Consider the following 20,532-nt stretch of genomic DNA (forward strand, 5'->3'; position numbering starts at 1 on the left):
GAGCTTTGTATGCGTCTCTGTGTGTGGAGTAAAGGTGGTCTATGTCATGACTTCCGCCGAGGCTGCCTCCCCTCCTTGTTCGGGCAGGTTTCGGCGTTCGTCGTCACCGGCTTACTAGCTACTGCTGATCCCATTCTCATCACTCCACTTGTCATGTCTTGTCTTGTCAATCACACACACCCGGTTCTCATTCCCCTAATTAGTATGTGTATAAGTGTTCCCTCTGTTACCCTTGTCTTTGTGAGTGATCGTTTCATTGTGAGAGCGAGTAGCTCGGTTGAGCTACCCTTCCATTTGTTATTGCCAAGGTGGAATATTTCCCTAGTGATAGTTTCGAATTGACGCTGGGTGCGTTTTATTTATGTAAACGGAATAAACTCTGGACTTCTGTGTTTTACCACCTGCGCCTGACTCCTTCATTCACACCTCATCACAGTCTATAGAGTTTTTTTTCCTCTGGTTGCCCATTTAACATGCTGGTAGAAATTAGGTAGAACGGATTTAAGTTTCCCTGCATTAAAGTCCCCGGCCACTGGGAGCGCTGCCTCTGGATGAGCGTTTTCCTGTTTACTTATGGCCTAATACAGCTCATTGAGTGCAATCTTAATGCCAGCATTGTGGTGGTAAACAGACAGCTATGAAAAATATAGATCAAAACTCTCTTGGTAAATAGTGTGGTCTAAAGCTTATCATAAGATACTCTACCTCAGGCGAGCAAAACCTAGAGCCTTCCTTAGTATTTGATTTTGTGCACCAGCTGTTGTTTACAAATATACACAGACCGCCACCCCTTGTCTTACCGGAGTCAGCCGTTCTATCCTGCGGATGTAGCCTATATCCTGTCAGCTGTATGTTGTCCATGTCGTCGTTCAGCCACGACTCGTGAAACATAAGATATTACAGTTTTTAATGTCCCGTTGGTAGGATTACCGTAATCGTAGGTCAATCGTAGTGAGAGGTCCAATGCTTTAATATTTAATAATTTCTGCCCCCCGAATTCATGCTAATTATATAAATAGGCCCGTTTAATTTTTTTTGGTTTGCCATTCCAAATAGTGGAATATTTTGTGCTCATATAATAAATAAATAAACAAGTCGTTAGGTGTAGGCAGGGCCATAAGTAAATAGGTAAACTGGGATATGACTATATAATTAATCAGGGTGATTTTTCCACAAATAGACAGGTGTTGTCCTTTCCATGGTAGCAACATTTTATCTAATTTGGCTAACTTTTTTAAAAATGTATTGTAGTGCGATCATTTCTTTCTTTCGGGATATGAATTCTGAGTATGTCGACTTCACCGTCGGACCATTTTATTGGTAAACTAAACGGTAATGTAAAAGTTGAATTTCTTTGCGATCCAATACGTAATATGGTGCATTTATCACAATTCGGTTTTAATCCCGAGTGTCAGTGTGGGTGAGTGTGTGGATAGTCCTGTGTCCTGTGAGTTTGCAAAGAGTCAGTTCAAAATAGTGTTTGTGCAGATAGTCCGGGTAGCCATTTGATTAACTATTCAGTAGTCGTATGGCTTGGGGATAGAAGCTGTCTCGGAGCCAGTTGGAACCTGATGCTCCAGTACCGCTTGCCAGACGGTAGCAGGTGAACAGTCCATGGCTTGGGTGGCTGAAATCTGGCAATTTTCCGGGCCTTCCTCTGACACCGCCTGATATAGAGTTCCTGGATGGCAGGGAGCTCGCCCCAGTGATGTACTGGGCAGTTCGCACAACCCTCTGTAGAGCTTTGCAGTCGAGGGCGGTGATGTAGCCAGTCGAGATACTCTCGATGGTCCAGGGCGGTGCAGTTGCCGTACCAGACGGTGATGTAGCCAGTCGAGATACTCTCGATGGTCCAGCTGTAGAACCTCTTGAGGATATGAGAGTCCATGCAAAATCTATTCAGCCGCCCTCACAAATGGCAATACAATCCCTAATGAACAATTGTAAGTGTAGCGTTCCCCTTCAACACAGTTATGTGGTAACTACCTCCCGCCTATAGGGGCGCTGAAAATTTGAGGAGAGTCAACTCTTTGCTTGCGCACGCGGAAGGCCGGAAGCGCGCCATTGAAGAACCACAACGTGAATATTTCGATTTCCTTGTCTTCATGCGAGGGAAAAGTTGTGACGAAACATTTGTTTTAGGACAACAAAGCGTAAACCCACAAGGAGGATGGCGTACAGAGGACAAGGGCAGAAGGTCCAGAAGGTTATGGTGCAGCCAATTGTATCCTTTCTTGATGAAATACTTAGTACAATATTGTGTTTTAGTTAGCTAGCATTAGCCTGCTATTTTGCCCTGGGCTGCGTTTCATTCAGTGTAGTAGGTAGCTACAATAAGCAGTTAGCTACCTACTATTACTTTTCTGCAGGTTAACGTTGGTTTGATTAACGTTAATTGCACATTTCCGAAAGCGGTTAACTTGTCCAGGAACTGAAATACAGTATGTAGCCCATGATGCGTGCTCTATGTAGCTAGCTTACTAGCTAGCTAACAGTAGCTAATTGACGAAGGCTGCTAAGGCCAGAAAACATGTGCAGTCAAATCAGCAAGTTTGCTAACGGTTTGAAACATTTCCTTGACCATGTGTCCACCAGAACCTTATTTTCAGGTATCTACAGAACGTAAGTATTCCATCCTTTCATATTGTTTTCTGCATTTGTCACATGATCTAATGGTCGTGGTTCTTGCGAGTTGCGAATGTGGTAGACTTTATGCTTTCATAATACATGACCTAGCTAGCAATCTCTCCTCAAATGTAATCACAGCCTCTCTCCCTCTTCTCCCTGCAGCGCTCTCGTATCCAGGTGTGGCTGTATGAACAGGTGAACATGCGGATAGAGGGGTGCATCATCGTAAGTCATCATCCTCCAGTATTCCTCCTCTTCTCTTAAGCCAAAGCCCCTGAAACTACACCAGGGCTGCTGACTCCTATCAAGATCCTATCAAGATGTGTAGTTGAAACCAACAACCCTCTCTCTCTCTCTCTCTCAGGGCTTTGATGAATACATGAACCTGGTACTGGATGATGCTGAGGAGGTTCACATGAAGACCAAGAACAGGAAGCCCTTAGGTAAGTCAGTGTGTGTCTCTGTGTGTGGGATACTACATTCATAACAAGTGGGGAAACTTGGAAAATACTACTTGTAAACTGGGAACAAGTTGTGTGTGTTTTGAAAACAAATTATAGCCTTGTACTTCGATCATACCTACAGCGTCATTACGCAAAATGGTATGCAGCATCATCTGGATATGTGTGCAACAAAAGTTTAATATTCACTTTCTGCTGCCATTTCTGTCAAGCCATCTACGCATACAGTTTGACGAATACGTTTGATAAATCGTGGCGGCAGGTAGCTTAGTGGTTAAGAGCGTTGTGCCAGTAACCGAAAGGTCGCTGGTTCTAATCCCCGAGCCGACTAGGTGAAAAATCTGTCGATGTGCCCTTGAGCAAGGCACTTAACCCTAATTGCTCCTGTAAGTCGCTCTGGATAAGAACGTCTGCTAAATGACTAAAAATGTAAATGTAAAAAAAAAAATCCAACGTATGCACCACACAGAACGCACTGCCTCTGCAATGCAATGCTGCAAGGCAAACGCAGCTTTCAGAGTTCAGCATGTGGGAGAAGTCGGAGCTCAGTGATGATAGACGGGTTTCCCACTAATTATTACCTATTGGAGGGGCGTTCAAGTGGATTTTTCCCAGTCGTATGCTGGTATTTACAAATTTACTCAGTGCGGTTTGCCTAATTTCGTGTAAACACCAAAGGAGCTCAGACCCCCTCAAAAGAGCCCCTGAAGTGAACCGAACTGAGACCATCTGGAGAGGTGGTCTGTGTTTGGTTCGCTGTCCGGTTCCCTTTTTTAGGACAATGTGAATGCAAAGGTCCCTAGTTTGCTTGTCCTTATTCCCACTTGACTACTGCAACACAGTTTCTTCTGCCATAAACCCTCACATTAGTGCCACAAAAGAGAAAATGATGATGTGCATGTTCACGGAAATAAATGTGTGCTGTTTTTGGATATAGATTAGCTATGGTCAAGAACTAACAGAAATTCCAAAATGTGTGGAGTTTTTAGTTCAGGTTATTTGTTTGCAATATGTGATCTATAGGCTAAGAGAGCTTCAAAAGCTGTTTATTGATTGTGGGGTTTGAGTAGTGTGAGAAGAGAACCTATTTGGTGAGAATCACAACATAGGGTACAACATCTATTCTCGTTCTTAAAGGGGCAGTCTCCAAACAGAGGTCGTTTCCCGCTAGAACTTAGGCGTATCTTTATTTCTCATGCGTTTTTGTTCTACCTTGTTATTTTTAATATTACATTGTTAATGATTACTGCATTGTTGGGTTTAGAGCTTGCAAGAAAAGCATTTCACTGTACTTGTGCATGTGACATTACAACTTGAAACTGAAAAACATGAGTGTTTTAACAATCCATCTTGTGGTCCTCTGTAGCTCAATTGGTAGAGCATGGCGCTTGTAACGCCAGGGTAGTGGGTTTGATCCCCGGGACCACCCATACGTAAAAATGTATGCGCACATGACGTCGCTTTGGATAAAAGCGTCTGCTAAATGGCTTATTATTTATAATATTATCTTTCCTACAAAGGCCAAATATGTAACATGCGCTTCCCAAAACACCACAGGAGAACAGTCGCTAAGTGCTTTGTTGGAGCGTGTGTCAATACTTATAGGATCGAAAGAAAGGCAGTGCTGCACTCGGATCAGCTTTCTCAATTCAAATCTTACCGTAACATTATAATTATTTCAAAATACTGACGACAGATCAGCTCCTAGAGAGGTATTACCACCTACGGCTGCAAATAGAGGTGGCTTATTCTAATGCTAACCCAATAAAAATGTGCTACATTTCCGATTTGGCACATGATTGCGCACATTAGGCTACACATCATGAAATATATTGAGACAAATTACAGACAGTAGCCTACAAGTAGAAAAATAGAACTACATTTATTGAACATGAAATGTATTTCAATATGATTTAAATGGGCCTATAGCCTACTGTATTTATATCTTAGGCATTAGATAACGAGATTTTTCAAATGCAACTTTTATAACGATAGTTTTGGAAATTCAAGATGCTTCTGGGAAACCGGACCCTGGACATTTTTCCAACTTGAAAAAAGATAGGCTACTAAAACGTTGGCTGACCCGCCTTGAGAAAAGTGGACAAAACAAGCAAATGCCTCTCCTGAAAGGAAATGCAATATCTACGTCATTTCCCAGAGCCAATCAAATGCAAGTGTTTAACAGACAGCGCTCCCATTCAAACGCATAATCCAATAATGATGTTCAATATTGAAGTCAACAAAATAAGATTTGGAAGGATGGCCCTTGAGACTAGTCTGTGACCAACTCATGGTAAGCAGCCCTGTCCTGCACCTTGGAGAAATAACATGCTGTTGTTGACACTCCATACCATTTTAAAAAATCCCAGCCCCCATCCCCGCAGGAGGCCTTTTGGTAGGCCGTCATTGTAAATAAGAATTTGTTCTTAACTGACTTGCCTAGTTAAATAAAATAAAAATACCAGATAGATAAGCTTGTCTTTATAGGACCTTATCAGATTGACAAAAGCCACTAGTTGAGTAAGGATTTAAATAAAGAAAAAGAAAAAATGTTTTACTCTTAACATCTTTCTCTGTAGTTACTTCTGTTTCTCATAAGTTGTGTGATCATTGACAACGTTTCTTTGTTGGCAGTCTGAGCAAGTGTGTCCTATCAACCAGTCTGGTCATCATGACTGCTGGCTGAAGTGTCACTTACTGTTGGCGTATCACAGTTCTCTCTCGCCATCTATTCCCACCTCAATTCCTCCCTACATCTCTCCCTCTCTCCATCCTTCTCTCTCAGGGAGGATCATGCTGAAAGGAGATAACATCACCCTGCTACAGAGTGTAGCCGCCTAACTCAACCCAACAGGACAAAGTCCATCCATCTCCAGCCAACAGACGTTTTCTAGGATTTGAGGATCTTGCAGATGTCTTTTCCCCCTTTTGTAGGTTAATGTTTTGTTTCTTTGCAAACAATATTGAAGCTCAATGGTGTTTGTGTGACGTGAATAATGTAATTGTTTCTTTTTGCCAACTATTCCTCTGAAATAAATGTTGTTTTGTTTCTTACTGTTGTCCCATTTCAATGATGAAATATTTACTCTCAACCAATTACTCTTTAGTTTCTCAGTGGGAACATAGTTACCTGTTACTTTTTAAGAATAGCAAAAAAAAGTTGAGTAGTTGTTGGCTTGGATGAGATATGCTTCTAGATGTATGTTCTCCTCCAGCAATATTGACTTCCATATCCACATACACTGAGTGTACAAAACATTAGGAACACCTGCTCTTTCCATGATTTAGACTGACCAGATGAATCCAGAAAAAAGCTATGATCCTTTATTGATGTCACTTGTTAAATCCACTTCAGTCAGTGTAGGTGAAGGGGAGGAGACAGGTTAAAGAAGGATTTTTAAGCATTGAGACATGTATTGGGTATGTGTGCCATTCAGAGGGTGAATGAGCAAGACAAAAGATTTAAGTGCCTTTGAATGGCGTATGATAGTAGGTGCCAGGCACACTGGTTTGAGTGTGTCAACTGCAATGCTGCTGGATTTTTCATGCTCAACAGTTTCCTGTGTGTATCAAGAATGGTCCACCACCCAAAGGACTTCCAGCCAACTTGACACAACTGTGGGAAGCATTGGAGTCAACATACATTTACATTTTAGTCATTTAGCAGACGCTCTTCTCCAGAGCGACTTACAGTTTGTGAATACATATTTTTTTATACTGGCCCCCCGTGGGAATCGAGCCCACAACCCTGGCGTTGCAAACGCCATGCTCTATCAACTGAGCTACATCCCTGCCGGCCATTCCCTCCCCTACCCTGGACGACGCTGGGCCAATTGTGCGCCGCCCATGAGTCTCCCGGTCGCGGCCGGCTGCAACAGAGACTGGATTCGAACCAGGATCTCTAGTGGCACAGTTAGCACTGCGATGCAGTGCCTTAGACCACTGCGCCACTCAGGAGTACACGTGGGCCAGCATCTCTGGAATGCTTTCGACACCTTGTAGAGTCCACGCCCCGATGAATTGAGGCTTTTCTCAGGGCAAAAGGGGGTATAACTCAATATTAGGATGGTGTTCCTAATGTTTTGTAAACTCAGTGTATTTCTGGACTGTGTCAATATGTCGATGGTCCACCAGGAGGTGATATGCCCATACTGTATTTCAACGAATCGAACATAAATGTATGGATACATTTTTCCAGGAAACGTTGCCTGCAACTTGAGAAACATGACAGTGCTGACTGCCATTATGTCAATCATCATTTCCACGCATCTTACCATAAGTGGCCAAAGTATTCCCATGTGGTATTAATAGATTATTGTATAAAGCACGATTGGCCATTTCACTGTAGTGTACAATATACGTGTAACACATGATCTTGAGTAGGTCAGGGAGGCCAGCCTTAGAGGAAAGATCCACCCAAAACCACTCATTCCTTTAATTTACAGTGAACAAATGTTTCATTTTGGCGTTAAGGTTGGTACCAACATGGAAAATCGTTGTGGAAATCTGTTGCAGCTCAAGTCTACTACAAATTCCACAATGCAATGCACTCTATGGGCTGGCTAGCTAGATGGCTAGCAAACGTAGCTACACACAATAACCCCAAATACAATATCAGTATGTAAAGTAGCAAGTTAGCTGTAAAATCGCCTGAACAAACTGCACTATCAATTTAGGAGTCTACAATCTCACCATGTTCAACCTGCAGATCGATGTGCCTCAGAGTGTAGTCTGACATTCGCAATGGCAGATACATTTGAGGAGATGGGAAACGTTGCCCATGCTATGTCAATGGGCCGCGCGGTGCATTCTGGGCGATCCTTCAAGGAGTGAATATGAGTCTATTGGTGCGCAAGCTCAAAAACCCAACATTAGCATAAATTCGTCAACAAGAAGTACAACATTACAAATCTTTTCGGAGGTGTGAGATTATTACCTTGCTATCTGTAATACCATATCGTTTTGGAATCGTGACATTGTGTACTTTCGAGGAAAATAGGCATGTTTCTCGACATGTACACTGACTTTGAGAGCGATTGCGTGACGACTAGCTTAGCAACCGTGTGATGCAGCATGACAACGTGAATGCGATTGGTCACAGTCTGCTGGGTGGGGCGTTATACGTTCCTTCATTCATTTGCTCCCTATCGCCTTTCTATAATATCTCTGGCAATAGTACCATGCAATGCACCCTGGACTAAAGAAGCAGACAAATAGGAAAAATGTGCTATACCCGCCGTTAAATTACAAATGTATACACTCACTAACTGTAAGTCGCTCTGGATAAGAGCGTCTGCTAAATGACTAAAAATGTAAATGTAAAATGTGTCCACATCACCAACAAACTCATGGTCCAAACACACCAAGACAGTCATGAAGAGGGCACGACAATGCCTATTCCCCCTTAGGAGACTGAAAATATTTGGCATGGGTCCTCAGATCCTCAAAAGGTTCTACAGCTGCACCATCGAGAGCATCCTGACTGGTTGCATCACTGCCTGGTATAGCAACTGCTCAGCCTCTGACCGCAAGGCACTACAGAGGGTAGTGCGTACGGCCCAGTACATCACTGGGGCCAAGCTTCCTGCCATCCAGGACCTCTATACCAGGCGGTGTCAGAGGAAGACTCCAGCCACCCTAGTCATAGACTGTTCTCTCTGCTACCGAACGGCAAGTGGTACCGGAGTGCCAAGTCTAGGTCCAAAAGGCTTCTTAACAGCTTCTACCCCCAAGCCATAAGACTCCTGAATAGCTAATCATGGCTACCCAGACTATTTGCATTGTCCCCCCCACCCCCTATTTTACGCTGCTACTCAATTTCTTTATTATCTATGCATAGTCACTTTAACTCTGCCCACATGTACATATTACCTCAATTACCTCGACTAACCTGTGCCCCCGCATATTGACTCTGTACCGGTAGCTTAGTGGTTAAGAGCGTAGTGCCAGTAACCGAAAGGTCGCTGGTTCTAATCCCCGAGCCGACTAGGTGAAAAATCTGTTGATGTGCCCTTGAGCAAGGCACTTAACCCTAATTGCTCCTGTAAGTCGCTCTGGATAAGAGCGTCTGCTAAATGACTAAAATGTAACGTAAATGTATAAAGTCTCCCTACTGTTATTTTATTTTACTGCTGCTCCTAAATTATTTTTATTTTATACTAATCTATTTCTTTACTTAACACTTATTTTTCTTAAAACTGCATTGTTGGTTAAGGGCTTGTAAGTAAGCATTTCACTGTAAGGTCTACACCTGTTGTATTCGGCGCATGCGCAAATAACATTTTATTTGATTTGAAATGTCTTGAGGTAGAAATATTGCTAAAATATGATCAATGGCTCATTAGAGAGAAGATATCCTCCAGAGTAATGTCATCGGCCAGTATTGAAATCTGACATGTATGATAGACGTTTTCGCGATCTAAAAGTCGTATTCCTATTAACTTCCGGTGTAGTGCAAGCGACTTTATCACAGTGCTACGTCATACTGGCCGGATTTCTGCCTGCTCTACGCCAATAACTCAGATGCATATGAAAACATGAAATTACCCAGGTAATCGATAGAACATCACTCATAGATGCACAAAAACTATATAACATTCAAAATGGGTGAGCCTTTCCTTTAAGTCTGCAGTTAACAATAATATTAACATACAACACTGGGCCGGCCGGCTATCTGTGGAGGAAGTGTGATGGTAATGAGCAGCCGAGGACAGACGGGAGTCCACAAGTGAGAGAAAGAAAAGGAGCAAGGAGCCTCGGCAGCGAGGGCCGAGGTGTCGTCTTATAGGACGGGAGCCCTGCACCTCATCTTAAAAGGAAGGGGTGCCACAGCTTGTTGCAACATGCATCGCTCATCGGGCATTGTTGTCAAGTGCCAGATTACCCTCATTGTGCTATGAGGAGGAATGGGCTGACTCAATGCCACACCTCCCACACATTCTTAAATCCGACTGAGAGCAGTGAGACTCTACAGACGTTGACAATTGACCGTCGCAGTGATGCAGTTCTAGCAAACAAGTTTTACTAGAGGATTTCTCTACGTAGTATGCCATTTCAACAATAAAAGTATTTACCCGATACACACACACACAGTCACACACATATACATACAGTTGAAGTCGGAAGTTTACATACACCTTAGCCAAATACATTTAAAGTCAGTTTTTCACAATTCCTGACATTTAATCCTAGTAAAAATTCCCTGTTTTAGGTCAGCTAGGATCACCACTTTATTTTAAGAATGTGAAATGTCAGTATAATAGTAGAGAGAATGATTTATTTAAGCTTTTATTTCTTTCATCACATTCCCAGTGGGTCAGAAGTTTACATAAACTCAATTAGTATTTGGTAGCATTACCTTTAAATTGTTTAACTTGGGTCAAATGTTTCGGGTAGCCTTCCACAAGCTTCCCACAATAAGTTGGATGAATTTTGGCCCATTCCTCCTGACAGAGCTGGTGTAACTGAGTCAGGTTTGTAGGCCTCCTTGCTCGCACACGCTTTTTCAGTTCTGCCCACACATTTTCTGTAGGCTTGAGGTCAGGGCTTTGTGATGGCCACTCCAATACCTTGATTTTGTTGTCCTTAAGCCATTTTGCCACAACTTTGGAAGTATGCTTGGGGTCATTGTCCATTTGGAAGACACATTTGCGACCAAGCTTTAACTTCCTGACTGATGTCTTGAGATGTTGCTTCAATATATCCACATAATTTTCCTTCCTCATGATACCATCTATTTTGTGAAGTGCACCAGTCCCTCCTGCAGCAAAGCACCCCCACAGCATGACGCTGCCACCCCCGTGCTTCACAGTTGGGATGGTGTGCTTCGGCTTGCAAGCTACCCCCTTTTTCCTCCAAACATAACGATGGTCATTATGGCCAAACAGTTCTATTTTTATTTCATCAGACCAGAGGACATTTCTCCAAAAAGTACGATCTTTGTCCCCATGTGCATTTGCAAACCGCAGTCTGGCTTTTTTATGGCGGTTTTGGAGCAGTGGCTTCTTCCTTGCTGAGCGGTCTTTCAGGTTATGTCGATATAGGACTCGTTTTACTGTGGATATAGATACTTTTGTACCTATTTCCTCCAGCATCTTCACAAGGTCCTTTGCTGTTGTTCTCGGATTGATTTGCACTTTTCGCACCAAAGTACTTTCATCTCTAGGAGACAGAATGCGTCTCCTTCCTGAGCGGTATGACTGCTGCGTGGTCCCATGGTGTTTATATTTGCGTACTATTGTTTGTACAGATGAACATGGTACCTTCAGGCGTTTGGAAATCACTCCCAAGGATGAACCAGACTTGTGGAGGTCTACAATTTTCTTTCTGAGGTCTTGGCTGATTTCTTTGGATTTTCCCATGATGTCAAGCAAAGAGGCACTGAGTTTGAAGGTAGGCCTTGAAATACATCCACAGGTACACCTCCAATTGACTCAAATGATGTCAATTAGGCTATCAGAAGCTTCTAAAGCCGTGACATCATTTTCTGGAATTTTCCAAGCTGTTTAAAGGCACAGTCAACTTAGTGTATGTAAACTTCTGACCCACTGGAATTGTGATACAGTGAATTATAAGTGAAATAATCTGTCTGTAAACAATTGTTGGAAAAATTACTTGTGTCATGCACAAAGTAGATGTCCTAACCGACTTGCCAAAACTATAGTTTGTTAACAGGAAATTTGTGGAGTGATTTTTAATGTCTCCAACCTAAGTGTATGTAAACTTCCGACTTCAACTGTACATAGGCCTCCATGGGAGTGTTAGGACCGACTCCCCTTCTCATCCGTCTTTCCTGTCTTTCCTGTGTCTCCCTCCTTCCAGACAAAGGAAACAGTGCCTGGGTCAGATAACCAATCCCCCCTCTCTCTCCAGAGACCACTTCCTGTTGCTGTGTGTGTCTTTGCCCCCCCCCCCCCCCCCCCCCCCCCCTTATCCATCTGACCATCCCTAAGACACCTGACCCCTCTCCTACCTCGGCCTGGCTCTGCCAGGTGTGGGCCTGTATCCTGGCCACCTCCGGCTCTATCATTCTGTCTGTCTATTCATAGCACCCTCATTGAACATGTATTGGGGCACAGACTCTTGTGTGGTTATTTATTTCAACCTCTGCTCTGTCAATGGCCTGTATCAAAACTCCATGAATAAATGTTATGCCAAATGTTCAAATACATAACATCAACACACATGTATTCTAATGTGATTTTTATTTCAACCTCTGGGTGGCCTCTGTACCTATTCTGATTCTCAGGGTAGTTTGTTTGTTTGTCTCTGTGTCCCTCTAAAGCCAGCACCCCTTGATAGCATCATATCATGACCTGGACTGAGAGACTAGGAAAGAATAGAACCAAGAGTTACTTGATACATTGTTATTATAGGCATGTTTGTTTATTCAAAAACAGAGACATTTGGTTGGTTTATATAAATAAATAAAAATCAAGGTACTTTCTTTGGATTTAAAAAACGTTTTTGTATGTTTATGTCTGTATAGGGTGGGTGGTATTATGTATTTGGTCTTACAAGTGGAAAAGGAAGGAAAACAATTACACAGACATTTGTCAGCCGCATGACATCAGTCACTGGCCAAAAAAAAGCACACAAATTTAAATTGAAAAAAGAAATAGCCTTTAACTTACTGTATGAACATACAGTGCCTAGTGAAAGTCTACACAAACCAAGTATTTTATTTGTCACATGCACCGAATACAACACCTTACCGTGAAATGCTTACTTACAAGCCCTTAACCCACAATGCAGTTTTAAGAAAAATAAGAGTTAAGAAAATATTTACTAAATAAAGTAAAAAGAAAGTAACAATAACAATAACGAGACTATATACAGTATATCATATATACCGGTATACCCCTAGCACAGTCTTCACATTTTGCTGCCTTAAAATTAAATGTAAAAAGGGATTAAATTGGATTTTATTCCTACAGATCTACTCCACATTTTTAGAAAAATGTAAGAACAAAGATGTCTTGATTGCGTATGTTTTCACACGCCAGAGTTAATACTTGGTGGAAGCTACTTTGGCAGCCTTACAGCTGGGAATCATTTTCAATAAGATTCTACCAATTTAGGGCAACATACAGTATATCCATTGTTTTTGTCAAAATTGCTCAAGCTCAGTAAATTTGTTTGGTAATCATTCAAACTTTGTCTCTGATTTACAAGCAAATTTAAATCAGGACTGAGACTGGACCACTCGAGACCACTCAACACCTATTGGAAAGCCATTCTGGTGTGTCTTTGGCATTAAAAAAAAAAAAATTCTGTAATTGTCCCGCTGAAAAATTAAACTCTATCCCAAGGTTATGTTTCAGAAGACTGAGGCAGGGTTTCTTCTAACTTTTTATCTGGGCTTTGCTCTTGTCATATTTATTTTCATTCTGACAAACTCCTAAGTCCCTGCCAGTGACAAACATACCCATAACATGATGTTGCCACCACAATACTTCCAAATACAGAGGGTTTGTGTGAACACATGCAGTAAACTGTTTTATCTGTGCCTGAAACAAAAAAAGAAAACTCAAAAAAATAAAATAAAGGAGAAAGGTTACAGTAGAGGAAGTAGATGTTTGACATGTCTTCGTAATGGAAATTGAATAATATGTTCCTCGCAAATAAAGCATTAAAATGAATCTAACCAGACTACTATTATCCGTTCCTAAATCAAACTGGAGCAGCAGATGCAGCTAGCGATAGCTTGTGGTAATGCAAATAGTGCTTACTGTGTCTGGTTACTGCATGGTGACGGTGTCAGCAGAAAGAGACAGCCATCTCTGTCTTCAGGGGGGGGGGATGCGTTATTCCTCACACAAATCTGTGGTGTGTGTGTGTGCGTGCTTGCGAGCGTGTGCATGCACGTTTGTGTGTGTGAGAGAAAGAAAGGGAGAATGTGTGTAAGTGTGTAACGTTAAGCAACATCAGATTAGCATGATGAAATGACAATAATTAATTGAGAAAATGTATAAAAAAGATACCTCGGATGACTCTCTGTATGTTTTTCTCCTCCGAATCAATCAAGTCAATCAAATGTACAGGTACAGTTGAAATCGGAAGTTTACATACACTTAGGTTGGAGTCATTAAAACTCGTTTTTCAACCACTCCACACATTTCTTGTTAACAAACTATAGTTTTGGCAAGTCGGTTAGGACATCTACTTTGTAGTAAGTAATTTTCCAACAATTGTTTACAGACAGATTATTTCAATCATAATTAACTGTATCACAATTCCAGTGGGTCAAAAGTTTACATACACTAAATTGACTGTGCCTTTAAACAGCTTGGAAAATTCCAGAAAATGATGTCATGGCTTTAGAAGCTTCTGATTTACATCATTTGAGTCAATTGGAGGTGTACCTGTGGATGTATTTCAAGGCCTACCTTCGAACTGTCACGCCCTGGCTCTGGGGACTCTAGTATGTTGAGCCAGGGTGTGAGTTTTCATTTGTTTTTCGTTCTAGTTTTGTAGTTCTATGTTGGCCAGTGTGGTTCTCAATCAGAGGCAACGTGTATCAGCTGTTGCTTGTTGTCTCTGATTGGGAACCATACTTAAGCAGCCAGTTTTCCCACAGTGTTTGTGGGATCTTGTTCCTGTGTAGGTTTGTGTTTTGCACCTTTGGACGTCACGTATCGATTTGTTGTTTTTGTTAGTGTAATCATTATTTAATAAATATGTTCACCTTCCACGCTGCGCCTTGGTCCTCTGTATCCGACGATCGTGAGACGAACTCAGTGCCTCTTTACTTGACATCGTGGGAAAATCAAAATAAATCAGCCAAGACCTCAGAAAAAAAATGGTAGACCTCCACAAGTCTGGTTCATCCTCGGGAGCAATTTCCAAACGCCTGAAGGTACCACGTTCATCTGTACAAACAATAGTACGCAAGTATATACACCATGGGACCACGCAGCCGTCATACCGCTCAAGAAGGAGTCGCGTTTTGTTTCCTAGAGATTAACGTACTTTGGTGCGAAAAGTGCAAATCAATCCCAGAACCAGTCTTTTGAAAAACATTAAAACATTTTCTGATTCATTTAACATATATTGTGAGATACATTTTACATAAATGTATATATACAGTTGAAGTCGGAAGTTTACATACACTTAGGTTGGAGTCATTAAAACTAGTTTTTCAACCACTCCACAAATTTCTTGTTAACAAACTATAGTTTTGGCAATTGGTTAGGACATCTACTTTGTGCATGACACAAGTAATCTTTCCAACAATTGTTTACAGACAGATTATTTAATTTATAATTCACTGTATCACAATTCCAGTGGATCAGAAGTTTGTATACACTAAGTTGACTGTGCCTTTAAACAGCTTGGAAAATTCCATAAAATTATGTCATGGCTTTAGAAGCTTCTGATAGGCTAATTGACATCATTTTAGTCAATTGGAGGTGTACCTGTGGATGTATTTCAAGGCCTACTTTCAAACTCAGTGCCTCTTTGCTTGACATCATGGGAAAATCAAAAGAAATCAGCCAAGACCTCAGAAAAATAATTGTAGACCTCCACAAGTCTGGTTCATCCTTGGGAGCAATTTCCAAATGCCTGAAGGTACCACATTCATCTGTACAAACCATAGTACACAAGTATAAACACCATGGGACCACGCAGCCGTCATACCGCTCAGGAAGGAGACGTGTTCTGTCTCCTAGAGATGAATGTAATCCTTCTACCCCCCCCTTACCCCACCCCAAAAAACAAAAAACAAAAAAACATATTGTAAAGTGGTTATCCCACTGGCTATAAGGTGAATGCACCAATTTGTAAGTCGCTCTGGATAAGAGCGTCTGCTAAATGACGTAAATGTAATGTACTTTGGTGCGAAAAGTGCAAATCAATCCCAGAACAACAGCAAAGGACCTTGTGAAGATGCTGGAGGAAACAGGTACAAAAGTATCTATATCCACAGTAAAACGAGTCCTATATCGACATAACCTGAAAGGCCACTCAGCAAGGAAGAAGCCACTGCTCCAAAACTGCCATAAAAAAGCCAGACTATGGTTTGCAACTGCGCATGGGGACAAAAATCGTACTTTTTGGAGAAATGTCCTCTGGTCTGATGAAACAAAAATATAACTGTTTGGCCATAATGACCATCGTTATGTTTGGTGGAAAAAGTGGGTAGTTTGCAAGCTGAAGAACATCATCCCAACCGTGAAGCACGGGGGTGGCAGCATCATGCTGTGGGGGTGCTTTGCTGCAGGAGGGACTGGTGCACTTCACAAAATAGATGGCATCATGAGGAAGGAAAATGATGTGGATATATTGAAGCAACATCTCAAGACATCGGTCAGGAAGTTAAAGCTTGGTCGAAAATGGGTCTTCCAAATGGACAATGACCCCAAGCATACTTCCAAAGTTGTGGCAAAATGGCTTAAGGACAACAAAGTCAAGGTATTGGAGTGGCCATCACAAAGCCCTGACCTCAATCCTATAGAACATTTGTGGGCAGAACTGAAAAAGCGTGTGTGAGCAAGGAGGCCTACAAACCTGACTCAGTTACACCAGCTCTGTCAGGAGGAATGGGGCAAAATTCACCCAATTTATCGTGAGAAGCTTGTGGAAGGCTACCCGAAACGTTTGACCCAAGATAAACAATTTAAAGGCAATGCTACCAAATACTGATTGAGTGTATGTAAACTTCTGACCCACTGGGAATGTGATGAAATAAATAAAAGCTGAAATAAATCATTCTCTCTACTATTATTCTGACATTTCACATTCTTAAAATAAAGTGGTGATCCTAACTGACCTAAGACAGGGAATTTGTACTAGGATTAAATGTCAGGAATTGTGAAAAACAGAGTTTAAATGTATTTGGCTAAGGTGTATGTAAACTTCCAACTTCAACTGTATATGTATGACCTTTGACCTATGCAGGGATGTATTGTGTCAAACACAACCATCTGTCACCGTCTCTGACAGCATCCAGGAGAAGCTCTCAGAACAGAACTGGGGGACTTCCAGACTGTTCACCTCAGGCAGACAGACTTGGTCATAGCAAAAAGGGAAAATAACCTGTTTTCAGCTTGTTCACACTCTTTCTATCAAACAATCCATTGAATGGCCATCGGCTTGGACCTGTTCACTAGGCCCTTATCTTGTTTTCACAGGGCCGTCTCAATGCACAATACACACTTATTTTCCCCCCAATTAACACTGTGAATAATACGCAGGTCCGATAAGGCCTTTTTGTTTGAAATAGGGTTTGTGAAAACGAGGAAATGTGCAGGAATTTTTCATTGTGTGACTCTTTGGCTGTAACACACAGGATTTGATCTATAGTGGCAGGGTGTTGAGGCCAAACCTGTACCAGAGGCGTTGCAACCTACCAGAGGTTGGAAAGTCACCCCAGGGTTTGCGGAAAATAGGCTGCAGGAATCATATTAACACAGGCTACCTGATTCAGCTACTCATGATGCTTTATCGAATCTTGATTATCAGTTAATTAAGGTCTTGATATTCAGTTGATATTTTTTTGAATCTCATGTATTAGTGCTTGGCTGGGACGAAGACCAGCACAGACACAGTAGCTCTTCAGGACCAGAGTTAGTGAACCAGAGTTAGTGACCACTGTTGCGGTTTACTGTGTTCAAACAAGGTCTGTTGATTTACGATGGATATTTTACAACAATGGAAAAGGTCCTAGCTGTCCAACACCATGCGATGAGCCTGTGAATAGATTCTACTACTTCTCTCTTCATAACTACCCTTCACTTACAATGTGATTACATTACAAAATATAGATTTCCTACATTTTCTCTTGACATCTGCAGATATATATAGAGCTTTATAGCTTCCAATGATGTTACAGAATGAGACATATCTCTTCAGATTATTTACTTCCAGTTTTATCTCATCATGAAACTGACACCTGTTTAGCACACATACAGTGTACACACAAACACACTGGCGGTGGCTCCAAATGAAGTGCCTAAATGTGTTGAACAAAAGATCTGCAGGGGAGCGAAAGGAGAAGCAGAGTAATGAAATTATAACAATACAGAGAGAGGGAGAGGTAGAGAGAAAGAGAGTAGGGTGCGGGTGCCACAATGGCAGGGAACAATCGTGCCGCGTCAATGGAAAAAGAGTGGTGGGGGAGGGCTATCTGGACAATAAAGCCGGTGACAGGAGCACAATGGCTGCAGTGTTTTCAATTAGACATTATCTCATAGACAGAGTGGCAGGTCTCATTGTGTGAGGGGGCTATTTCAGGGCGCCTTTGTGTGGGGCAGTGCCGTACTCACCTACCCTCAACCCCACCATCCCCCTCATCCCTGCTGAGAGACTGTACCCCTCCTGCCCCCCTATCACTGGCGTAGCACACACCCCCACAACTCCCACAAGGCGGAAAGGGGGGCCCCCAAGCTTTATATACAGTGCCCTCCGTAATTATTGGGACAGTGAAGTACAGTACCAGTCAAAAGTTTGGACACACCTACTCATTCAAGGGTTTGTCTTTATTTTTTAAACTATTTTCTACATTGTAGAATAATAGTGAAGACATCAAAACCATGAAATAATACATATGGAATCATGTAGTAAACAAATCTAAATATATGATATATTTGAGATTCTTCAAAGTAGCCACCCTTTACCTTGATGACAGCTTTGCACACTCTTGGCATTCTCTCAACCAGCTTCATGAGGTAGTCACCTGGAATGCATTTCAATTAACAGGTGTGTGTGTGGGGGGGGGGGGGGGGGGGATTATACAGAAGATAGCCCTATTTGGTAAAAGTGTATTCACACCCCTTGACATTTTCCACATTTTGTTGTGTTAAAAAGTGGGATTCAATTGTCATTTTATGTCAACGATCTACACAAAATACTCTGTAATGTCAAAGTGGAAAAACATTTATAACATTTGTAAAATATTCATGAAAAATAAAACACTAATATACTGTATCTTAATTAGATAAGTATTCAACCCCCTGAGTCAATACATATTAGAATCAACTTTGGCAGCGATTACAGCTGTGAGTCTTTCTGGGTAAGTCTCTAAGAGGTTTCCACACCTGGATTGTGCAACATTTGCCCATTATTCTTTTCAAATAAAATGGTTGTTTAGCAATGATCAACAACCAATTTGCTTTGCCACATTTTTTTCAGTATTAGTAAAAAATTAATAAAACATTGGTCAAACACCGGATAGGTGCAGTGAATTTAGTTGTTTTACAGGGTCAGCCATAGTAGGATGGCGCCCCTGGAGCAAATTAGGGTTAAGTGCCTTGCTACAGGGCACCAACAGATTTTTCACCTGGTATTCGAGCCAGCAACCTTTCAGTTACTGGCCCAACGCTCTAACCGCTAGGCTACCTGCAGCTACTTTCGTGCCTTGTTGTAAACAGGATGCATCTTTTGGAATATTTTCTGTACAGGTCTCCCTTTCACCCTGTCAATTAGGTTAGTATTGTGGAGTAACTACAATGTTGTTGATCCATCCTCAGTTTTCTCCTATCACAGCTCTGTAACTGTGTCAGTAGGTGCTGTAGGTGGGTGTGGTGCTGGAATCAGGCGCAGGACGCAGAAAATAAGTCCAAAAGACTTTAGTGAAGGCACAAACAAATACACGAGCCAAAAGCCCTGAGGCGAGAAACTCCGCATGCAGGCGTAAACAAAAGGGCGCACTAAACATGTGCGATAAATACTCTCCTTAACAGAGGAGGAAAGCTACAAAGAGCAAACGGTATACTGTAGAGCACAAACACGACAGCGAAACAATCACACACAACACCTGACAAACACAACGAGAACTTATAGGACACTAATGACGCTAAACGACAACAGGTGTACAATTCCAGACCCTGTAAAACAACTAAATTCACTGCACCTATCCGGTGTTTGACCAATTTTTTATTAATTTTTTACTAATACTGAAAAAAATGTGGCAAAGCAAATTGGTTGTTGATCATTGCTAAACAACCATTTTATTTGAAAAGAATAATGGGCAAATGTTGCACAATCCAGGTGTGGAAACCTCTTAGAGACTTACCCAGAAAGACTCACAGCTGTAATCGAACATAGAAACATACAACGGTGGCAGCTAGTATTCCGGAGACGACGAACGCCGAAGCCTGCCCGAGCAAGGAAGAGAGGCAGCCTCGGCCGAAACCGTGACAAACTGTTTTAAAATCACTGTTGGCCTCATGGTGAAATCCCTGAGCGGTTTCCTTCCACTCCGGCATCCAAGGATGCCTGTATCTTTGTAGTGACTGGGTGTATTGATACACCATCCAAAGTGTAATTAATAACTTCACCATGCTCAAAGGGATATTCAATGTCTGCTTTTTTTTTTTACCCATCTACCAATACAGTGAGGGAAAAAAGTATTTGATCCCCTGCTGATTTTGTACGTTTGCCCACTGACAAAGAAATGATCAATCTATAATTTTAATGGTAGGTTTATTTGAACAGTGAGAGA

At 41.8% G+C, this 20,532-nt stretch overlaps 1 protein-coding gene across 1 annotated transcript; it reads left to right on the forward strand.

Moving 5' to 3' along the window:
• The first annotated feature begins 2,063 nt into the window (after positions 1-2,063).
• Positions 2,064-6,143, forward strand: LOC311133664 (small nuclear ribonucleoprotein E). The gene is made up of 5 exons (XM_084167197.1): positions 2,064-2,224; positions 2,596-2,622; positions 2,791-2,853; positions 2,993-3,071; positions 5,875-6,143. Exons 1-5 carry the CDS (start codon positions 2,171-2,173, stop codon positions 5,928-5,930), a joined length of 279 nt encoding a protein of 92 aa, XP_084023323.1. The 5' UTR covers positions 2,064-2,170; the 3' UTR covers positions 5,931-6,143.
• Positions 6,144-20,532: the final 14,389 nt, after the last annotated feature.

The sequence above is a fragment of the Coregonus lavaretus genome, assembly GCF_964263955.1.
Source record: "Coregonus lavaretus genome assembly, chromosome: 8".
Taxonomy (NCBI): domain Eukaryota; kingdom Metazoa; phylum Chordata; class Actinopteri; order Salmoniformes; family Salmonidae; genus Coregonus; species Coregonus lavaretus.

Excerpts from the sequence above, each read along its gene's own strand:
- LOC311133664 (XM_084167197.1), top strand. The coding sequence starts at position 2,171 with ATGGCGTACAGAGGACAAGGGCAGAAGGTCCAGAAGGTTATGGTGCAG. Across the intron at positions 2,854-2,992 it reads GGATAGAGGGGTGCATCATC|GGCTTTGATGAATACATGAA; the intron begins GTAAGTCATCAT and ends TCTCTCTCTCAG. Across the intron at positions 3,072-5,874 it reads CAAGAACAGGAAGCCCTTAG|GGAGGATCATGCTGAAAGGA; the intron begins GTAAGTCAGTGT and ends CTTCTCTCTCAG.